Source organism: Anarrhichthys ocellatus, unplaced genomic scaffold (assembly GCF_004355925.1).
Source record: "Anarrhichthys ocellatus isolate YVR2014 unplaced genomic scaffold, GSC_Weel_1.0 scaffold1, whole genome shotgun sequence".
NCBI classification, from domain to species: domain Eukaryota; kingdom Metazoa; phylum Chordata; class Actinopteri; order Perciformes; family Anarhichadidae; genus Anarrhichthys; species Anarrhichthys ocellatus.
In genome coordinates this window covers 15907775-15917744 of record NW_022280031.1, presented here as the reverse complement: position 1 = coordinate 15917744, position 9970 = coordinate 15907775, and the positions used below count along the sequence as shown (strand labels likewise).

The 9970-nt window shown below is 45.2% G+C and overlaps 1 protein-coding gene across 9 annotated transcripts in view; it reads left to right on the top strand.

Moving 5' to 3' along the window:
* Positions 1 to 9970, top strand: part of LOC116387001 (band 4.1-like protein 1) — a 75841-nt gene that overhangs the window by 55657 nt on the left and 10214 nt on the right. For 2 of the 9 annotated variants that reach the window (XM_031853673.1, XM_031853663.1), the window contains exons 14-20: positions 439 to 474; positions 1959 to 2108; positions 3318 to 3404; positions 4015 to 5430; positions 7239 to 7289; positions 8692 to 9051; positions 9450 to 9578. In XM_031853673.1, coding sequence (XP_031709533.1) covers positions 439 to 474; positions 1959 to 2108; positions 3318 to 3404; positions 4015 to 5430; positions 7239 to 7289; positions 8692 to 9051; positions 9450 to 9578 — 2229 coding nt within the window. The remainder of the gene's footprint in view (positions 1 to 438; positions 475 to 1958; positions 2109 to 3317; positions 3405 to 4014; positions 5431 to 7238; positions 7290 to 8691; positions 9052 to 9449; positions 9579 to 9970) is intronic. The other 7 variants (XM_031853691.1, XM_031853682.1, XM_031853710.1 and 4 more) reach the window with 6 other exon arrangements.

Below are 9970 nucleotides of genomic sequence, written 5' to 3'. Positions count from 1 at the left end.
ATAATATAATTTGCACCATATGAGCAAGTGATTCTGCAAAGGTTGTGTCTGGACTTATTTGTCATAGTTAAGCATCCCAGCAAACATTGGGCTGACGGTGATTGGTACAGTATATGACATGCAAAAATGAAAGTGTAGAAACCAGTGTGATTTGTTAGAAGAAAGACATTTCTTTCACAAACCTCCACTTTAATATTGATGGTATATTTGCATCCAAAATGTCTACTGGGATGTATTTCCAAATTTGTCTTGGCATGATAACAAATGGCCAAATCTTGCCCTCCTGTCTGTCTGTCTCTCTGTCTGCCTGCTTGTGCTCTGACTGACTTACCTTCTACCATCCTGTCTCTGCCTCTGCCCTCGTTCTTGCACTCTCTGACCCTGCACACTTCACCTCTCGTGCTCGCCCCTCCTCCCGCCCCAACCCATCTCTCTCAGTCGGACCAGGAGGCCAGTCCTCGGCACAAACAGGAGGTACAGGTTCCCGTCTTCAGCCCCTTGTGCTTTTTTTGCCTGCCCCTCGGATCAAAGGATACCTTTTTTACATATTTCTTTTAGAATATCATAGAAATTTGACACGTCTGGCCTCTGAGGACAAAGAGTACTTTCAAGTTGAAGCTTTTGAAAGTCTCAAGTGAAATACCTCTGTAACAAAGGAGAGAAAGTCTGACATTCACAATCCTACTTAAATAAAAGTACAGAAGAATTATCAGCAACATGTACTAGGAATACCAAAAATAAGAGGTACTTGTTCTACAGGAAAACAAGCCCAGTGACTGAAAGATGCTGTTCGCTGTGGATCTGTGGGCTCTTTCCATTCACTTGTTTAGCATCTACGCAGTCTCCAAGTACCAGTTGAAGTTGTAAAATGCAACTGAGCACCAGTGTTCACCACAACAAAAGTCATGTAGAATGTTAGTCAGATGTTTGCACTTCATTTTATGTGGACATTCCAATCAGACATTTTCATTTCATCTTCAGCGATTGAGGATCTGCCCGTAAAAATGGATTGATTGAGATGAAAATATTTAATAGAGAAACTACCATAAAAATCAAGAATGCATATTTTAAACCTAAAATTAAATAAGAAGTCTCGTACTATAAAATAGACTGAAAGTGCATTGAACTTATTACAAATATTAGCTAAAAGGCTAAATGTGTTTAACAAAACCATATGAAATGAAATATTGTCGTGCCCTACACATCATATTCTACAGATTTAGGAGAACATCTTTTTTTGGTGCAGATCCCCGCAAAAAAATCCCACCACAATCATTTTAATATGATTTTCAATGAAAATTAGAATAATTATGTAAAAATGATCATGCCCTCTATTATCGCATATGCAATCACAGTTGCAGTATCTGTCAAAAATAATCGCAATTAGATATTCTTTTCAAAATTGTTCAGCTCTAGTGTTCCAGTGGTTCCTAAACTGGGGCCGGGCCCCCTCCAGCAGGTCCCGAGGTAGATCTGAAGGGGTCATAAACACATTTGCATTCGTTTTCTGAATATTTTGATGTTTTTATGCACTCTGGCACCTTATTTACATTGTAATTATTCCCATCGTGAATTAGAAACGGCATCCGTCCTGTAAGTTGAGTATCGCTGTGTTCCGTATCCATTTCTTCATTCAGCTACTTTGCACTGAGTGCCTTGATCTTCTTAAAAGCAAAATCTGTTGGAACTCTAATTGTTTGTGGTTTCTGTGGACTTCAATAGCATCTTAAGTGCCATTGTTCTTCACGGGCCACGGCACAGAGGAGTAAAACACCAGCAGAATCTCTAGTTAACATAAGTGTAAAGCAATTCACAACGTCTCCTCTGTACACGCAGCGCTCACGCACATCCCTGTTCAGTCATGCTTATCGTCAGTGCTGCTGTTTTCAAAAGGATGTTGCTAACGTGTGCCTGCGTCTTGTTTTTTTTGTTCCTTTCTTCCACACGTTCTCCTCCAGTTCCTGGATAAGTCGAAGGACGTCTTGCTGAAGCACCAGGCCAGCATCAACGAGCTGAAGAGAACCCTGAGGGAGCCGAGCGGCAAGCATCCGTACCGTGAGAAACGTCTGTCAGCCACCTCCCCGACTGGCACACCGGAGAAGACGGCAGTGAGTAGTGGACTCAGGGCAGTGAAGGAGTAGGGGGGGGGGGTCACCCTGGTCAATATCTCGAATCCAGCCAACTGTGATGCTTGACATTCCTTTAAAGGGCATTGATATTCCCGTCCGGCCTGCTGCCATGTCAAATTGCTGCTTGACTCGAGGCCAAACAGGCCATATTTTTGTCAAGCGTAAGACACTTGTTTTGTGTGCTCTTTTTATATGAATTTCAAGCCCGAAAATATGATTCGTGAGAATAGTCACGGCTATTGAATGTGTTTCCCTACAGACAGTTCAAACATGTGTCTGCTGTGACTACTGCTCACGGGAGTAAACAGCACAAATCTGCAGTTTATTTTTAAGAAATGCGTATAATGATGCTCATTCTGCCTCTCTCTGGTGTGTGCCGGGATGACAATATCTCAGCGGTACTGGAGGATGACTGACAAGCAGCACAGAAGGGGAGCATCTTGATGAGATTAGTGAAGTGATGTTCTTGAGATTCGCTCAATGTGAGGCACTTGAGAAATAATTATCGGTTACCTTTTTTTTTTTTCCCAAGGATTTTCCTTGATTGCCTGACAGTGACACAGTTTTGGAGCTTTGATCACGTTTTGGTGACGAGGCTTTTGGAGATAGACCGCTGAGATTCTAGTCTTCTGATAGGATGGTTTTGTTTTTGCCGAGTTCCTAAGTTGCCTTCAAACAATCTCTCGTAAGCTGTTGGGGACGATCAGATTATGCCGAAGAATGTCGAGCGTTGTCTGCGGCAGAGAATGTAATCAGCCGTGCGTCTCGTTCCTGGTAAAGGGGGGGGGGGGGGGGGGTGTTTGTGTGGGGGGGGGGGGGGGGGGGGGGGGGGGTGTATTATTCTGTTTGAGTGACAGTGGAAGGCGGGGAGAGTCTCTGTGCTCTAAGATTCAGCTCTTTGATGTAGTTACAAAAAATCGTTTGCATTGCAAATGTCTGCTGATTTGGTTATGTGGATTCGGTGCATGTTTTAAGCTCATCAAAAAGCTTCTACAGAATAACTCAGTTAAAACCTGTTGGCACCGATTCTTTCTGCCTCTCCCCATTTCTTCGCTTTTGCATGAAATGGTTTTATTGTGCGTCTCACTAATTCATTCACTCCCTGTTTTTTTCCCTCCCCGAGTCCGAGCTCTAACCGCTGTTCTTCCCTCTTCTTTCGAACTCTCTCCTCTGCCTCGCGTCGGCCAGTCGGCGGGCCAAGCAGTGGGGAAGGACCCTGTTAACAGTCTCTCTGTTGAGGGTTTCGTCCAGAAGACTGTGGTGGCTTCGCCTGAGGTTGCACATTTCTCACTCTTTTCTCTTCCATGATACTTATAGCTCATAGCATCTGTGTTTTGGTGAAATGCACTGCCTACCTAGCATCATTGTCACTCACGTGTCTATCTATCTATTTAGGAAAATGCCACCACATGTTGTACAATGAATCCCCAAATTCATGTTCACTTCTAGAGCTGCAACGATTAGTCGACAGATCAGAATATTTTGATAATAGATTGATCATTAAAGTGATTTTTCATGCAAACATATTTTGGTTTTGGCCTCTCAACTATGGTCTCAAATATATTCTCTGTTTAATATCATATTAAACTGAATATCTTTGAGTTCTTCAGTCTAAACAAGACGTTTAAAGACATCCCTTTGAGAAACAGGGATGGACATTTTTTGCTATTTTCTGACCTTTTCTACCAATCGATTGATCGAGAAAACAATCTGCAGATTAATCGCAAATGAAAAACTATCGTGAGTTGCAGCCCTATTATACCTCATGTACCAGGTCTACATTTTGTTCCCTTTACTGTGATTGAAATGATTGTATAGATTTCATTTTTTTTTTTGCAGCTGTGCTTGGCATGTCTAACTGTGTTTAATCTATACCAACATGTAGGGCTCTGAGGAGTGGGTATTGATTGACAAACAAGAAACTTATCAACAGGACCATGACTGGAAGGCAGAAGAAAAGAACAGATCTCTCGCATCTGATTCGTCATGGGAGAAAAGGGAGCTGGAAAGAGAGATAGACATTGCCAAGATGATACATAAAGAGGTAACAGGGTATGACAGAAAAGAAATGAAAAGCCATATTGATGATTTTCCATCAACAAAATCGTCCAGAGAGGCAGATGAGTGCTCTGAGCCACGGCCGGCTAACAAAAGTCGTTTCGTGATTCAATTAACGGAGAACGCAGACTCCTTTCAAGACAAATCTCAAAGCAAACCACCTGAAGCCTCAGACCCCGAGGCAAACAATGACGTGGCCCCCGGCTCTAGGCAGATAAAGGAACGCACAGCTTCTAAACCACGGAAAAAGAGGAGACCCCAGAGCTTAAACCTGGGGATGCCTGCCGAGCTCATCTATGAGAAAGGAAGAGGCGAATCCACTGAAGAAGAGAGTGAGGGCTCAGAGTCGGACAACGGTCCAGAAAAAACCTCCAAAACAGGAAATCATTGTGAGTCATCGCCCGCGGAAATGATAACAGATGATGAGGGATCAAGAAAGGATCAGTCTGTCAGGGTGTTTCAAGACAGCCAACAAGAGGATATGTCGATAGGAGAAAGCAGGGTGGACTCCACTCTAGGAGCAGAGCAGGTAAAGAGAAAAGTGAGTCAGGTCGAGCCAGCTGATGTCGATTCAGACTCGGTGAACGGACTCGGAAAGATAGATGATAGTTCATTGGCGGGTGTTAAAGGGGAGTGTGCGACAAAGGTGCGAGGGCGGGGCCTTATCGACAACAAAGAGCTAGCCGAGGTTAAGCTGCGACAGGTGAGGACGCACGAGAGGAAGGTCAGTAGCTCCGGGGGGGAGGACGTGGAGGGTTTCACGGGAGGACAGAGGACGTCCCTCCACCGGCTGTCAGGCAGCGGCTGCCAGTCGGAGATCTCCAGGATCGTCCCTCTCAAGCCAGAGCGGTCCAAGAGCATAGCATGTAAGGACGAAAGGGACGATACGGGACAGGACGAGCTCACACGGGCCCTCAGGAGAGAACACCGCTGGTCGGTGGGCTCTCCAGAGGGATCCTTAGACTTCGCCTGGACTGACAACGCCGCAGCCGCATTCCAGCCGGCGTTCGCGGCAGATCTGGAGGGTATCGCTAAAACGGATCATCCTGATGATGGTCACCACTCTGCCAGAATACCCGCAGAGAGTCAGTCGTTCGGCTCAAAGATTTTGGCGCTTCCCAAAATGGCTCCCCCAGCCCCGCCGGTGAAAACGCAGAAGGCCCGGGAGTCTGGGCTAATACTGCGGAACAGCCGAAACGCTGGCAGGGAGCCGAGCCTGGACGCAGCCAAGAAGAGACACTCGGTAACTCTGCTTGGCATCCGCTATTCAGTCATTGGAGTTAAAGCATCGCATGAGCTTCAGACAGACTCGCACGCCATTTTTTTTTTTTTTTTCCCCCCCCACGTTTTCAGTGACTTGAAACACTCATCCATCTTACCTGTTCGTGCCTGTTTGAAGAGCAGGCGGAGTGGTACCTTTGCTCCGTCAAGTCTGTCAAAAACAAAAAAAAAAAGTTTGGACATTTTCCCATACGGCAACCCGATTCTTCCCCTCCCATTGCCCCCCCCCCCGCCCCAACATGCACCACGCTGTCTGGCAAATCTGTACAGCTCACCACTGGCTGTGAAATTTAGAATAAACTAAAAAAGAAAGAAGGCAAAAATCAATATCTCATGTCCTGGTGGTTGGTTTGTCTTCACCTTCTCTTACTTGTGAGCCTCAGATTTCTTTGCAGCTCACGTCGTCAAGAGGCTGGCACGCAAAAGACAGGCTTTCATATTATCATCGCTCCGATGATTCTTTCTTTTTACACTTCCCCGTGCCATTTTCAAAAACTGGAAATACACAAAACAAACTATTTGTTGCATGCTAATTTAAAAAGTACTGCCATCCATTACTTTGCGACATGCAGCTATTATTACCCAAAATTAGAGATAAATGGGGTATAGAATTGGTTGGCGCACAAATGACTGAGAAACTACATCAACCTGACGAACTGACGGATTTGCAAAATATCCCTCGATCCTTCCGGTTGGTGATAGTAAACCAGACGCATTACTCTCCTCCGCTTAGAAAACTAACGGTAAACACATTGGTTCCGCCCCAACTGTGAAACCCCAGCAGGCAGTGAGCAGACACACACCCCAGCTCAGTGCCCGACACCGTCAGATTTGCCGCTTTCATTCTCGCTGTTGGTATCATTAGGAGCTTGGCCCGGCAGGGAATGAAAGGGAATTTGACGCGAGTAGACATGACAGCTTCCATCATTTCCCACCTTTTCATCTGAGTCAAGCTCTCGCAATGTATCGGATTAAACGGGGCACGGGAGGAGGTGTTGCGTAACTCGCAGCGTGTGAACGACCTCGCTGGCGAGTGACAATCATACCGAGAATCAGATTGAACTCGGGGAGTGTGGGAAAATATTAGGCGCTCATTCAAACACGTGGACCCCATTTTGACAGGCTTTGAAATGCACCACGGCACCTTCCATTGGACATTTAACACTATTATTTCACATATATGATACAACATGATTGAAATTCAAGGTGCGTAGTGTTGCAACACTTTCTCAGTTGGTCAATGCTGCTCTGCTGAAAACCTGCTCATTATACAATGCATGACTCTCTCTCGTCCTGCCCTCTGCTAATTCTAACGAGTAAACCTGGCTGTAGATGTTGTTTCTGTTGCAGTACGCTCACTTCTTTTCTGTCCTCCAAACTGTATCGTAAGTAGTGCTTGAAATTTGTGCCTGAATCCATTTGGACCTGACTGGATCTAAACAGACCCGGTGGGCTTCGATTGGGTCCGGCTGAATTTCTTACCTAAACTTGGGTTTTAAGTCATTCAAAAGAAATACAAAAATACAAAAAAAAAAACACTGAATTATTAGCTACTTTGAAATGTATGGCTAATATATATAGATTTGGAGTCTAACCATCCCAGTTTAGGTTCGGACTGAACACGCTGCCCTCATATTGTTCAGGCTCCAGTCAAGCTCTGCCGCTCAGATCTCTGTTTGTGTGGTGGTCTGTCTGTCCACTGTCCACTTCAGCTTGTGCTAACCTTCGGATGCTCTCTCTGCTCTTTTCTCTGCCCCCCCCCCCTTGCAGGAGCCCGTCACTACTCCCGCCATTTATGAAGAGCCGTTCGCTGAATTCAAGGTTATTCATTCGCATTTAAACCCACCTTCACACGCACCGCCCATCATCCCTCATTCCTCTCTGTGCCGCTCGCGGGTAAACTGCGCGCCTCCCACCTGACTGCACCAGTTTGTGTATAAAGAAAATAATAGCTATGAAGGATGAAGCATGTTACTTTTCACTGGCTACTCAGCTGCAGTCATCCATCATCGTGAGTTTGAATATAGAATGTGTGGGTAGGATAACGAACCTTGGCTTGGCTATTGCTGGCATGAGCTAGTTTTTTTTACTGCGATCTAATTACCTAGTGTTGGTGTAATTAAAACGAGCGGCAGTACTTTAAATTAAGTGCCGCAGGAGCTTCATTGTAATTCAAGGGTCCCCAACCTCTTTGCCTGGTGACCCCTTACAGGGATAGTTTGGGTGTTTTTGCTACTTATCCGTAGTCAGTGTATAACGTACAGTAGGTGGCGTTCCACACGGCCACAGTTTGGAGAAACAGGAGTACCAACACACGAGCAAAGCGATATCAGTTTAAGTGTACGCTATATTTAGAATAATCTCCGACATGGAACTGAACTGAAAGTCTATACTGTGTTTGTCAAAGGCGACGGATTGCTTTGAAGAGAGCATAGACAAGTTTCCTCTACACACACTCTTTTATGTGTCTAATATATGTGTTGGTGCTGCCCCACGTCTCTACTGAAGGTAATACACTGACTATGGATAATCACCCCACTTCTAAACACCTGAAATATCCCTTTAAAACCGAACTTTTGGAATTTCGCCTTTCACCCCTTCATCGCAGGTTGCATGTCGGTACTTTATTCTTTCCCTCGTTTTATTTGAAAGCTCTCAGTAACCTGTAGAGAGAGTAGAGACTCCGGATGCTATGAAATTGAGAATGAAGTTAAAGTTTTCAGGCTGACTGGGAAACTGCAATGTCCAAAACATTTATTATTATTCTAGTACTGTGCGTCTGAATATCCATGTCTGTAACTCAACTGAATTATGAATATATTGGTTCATTAAGATATGTACTCTATTAGCTCTGGAAAAAATTAGGAGATTTCAGAATCACTGAAGAAGAAGCAAAGACTAGAAAACGTCGTAATTTCTTGTAGTAGACATATTTTCCTTTACTTTTTCTAATTAACAGCCGCTGTTGTAATTAAAAACATTTGTTATAAAACTTTTGATTTCTGATACGACTGCATGCCCTATGATTTGTTTTGCTGTATATTCAGGATACATTGCATGTACAATGGCTCTGATTGTGAGTCCTCCATGAATCCCAGCAAACACGAAACCCTCAAACACACGGGCGATACCTCCATCCCATCCCATGTCATCTTCGACGTCCCTCCGTCTGCAGTTTTGTAACCTTAGAGCGGTGGTCCTTTACCCTCTGTACCCGCCCCAGAAGGAGCTCGGGGACAGGAGGCCTCAGCCGAGCCTGGCCTCGGAGGAGGAGCAGGAGCGGGACACGGTGGCCTGCATGAGGGAAACCCACCTGGGCATCGAGCGCAAGTGCTCCAGCATGACGGTCAGCTCCACATCCAGCCTGGAGGCCGAGGTCGACTTCACCGTCATCATGGACCTCCACTCCGGCGCCGAGGACTTCTCTAGGTGCATGTCGGAGATGGGAGAGAGGGAGCGACAGCCCGAGGTGGGCCGGGAGGACTTCGAGGAGAACTCCAGGTTCTACTCCGCCCGTCTCATGGGCTCCCGGGACAAGTCTCCCATGGAGGAGAAGTTTCCTGAGGAGGGAGCACATCACGAGGTAGACGGATGAAAGTCATCATCACCCACTGGATTCACCCTGCCTGGCTGGACTTGGTGCCATAACTACCTTTTTTGTTGTTGTTGGATCATTTCCCATTGTTTGAATTTTGTGAAATTCTTTTCATGCTTAATTTTGTCCCACACTCGATGTGTTATTCTATTTGTTGACGTATTAATTCATGGATTTTTCACCCGCTTTATTTTTGTCAGTGTTTCTTTTAATTCCCCCTCCGCTGCTTCATCATTTGCATGCTTTCATCGAGCTGAACAATAAATCCAATAAATAAAAGTTGTGTGCCGGTGCTGCTCCGAAGCAGTTTGTCTTTTTTTCTTTTTTCTGTCAGGGAAATGCTGATTGTTGTTTGGCTTTAACTCCGCTGTTGATATTTCACACAGCCTCCCGTGGCAAAGAAGGAAGCCAGTGCTGTGAGCATGGCCCACATGCTGAAGAGGGCCGACTCCAAGATTGAGACGCATACGAATGGATCGGAGGTCCACCCCAGCATCACGAATGTCTCACCGCAGGTAAAGCAGCAATAGGACGAGAAGCAAACCTGACTGCACTGCCGTGTTCAATTATCAATATACATGCAGCAAATGACTTAACGGGGACAACAAATAAAGGCAGCAGACGTGTGAATTTACAGCAACACAACATTTGTTAAAGGAATAGTTTGATGTTTTGGGAAGTACACATATTTGCTTTCTTGCTGAAAGTCATATCTGTCTGTTCAATACAAAGCTACAGCCAGCATCGCATCAGCTGAGCTGTCTGAAAGTAACAAAATACACCTTCTGTAACCTCGGAAACTCACGAATTAAGTGTTTTGTTTTTTTATCTGTGTAGAAACCAAGGTGTAAAAACATGTTATGGTTTTAGAGGAAGTTATGTGCTGGATGATGTTTTTGGGCCGAGC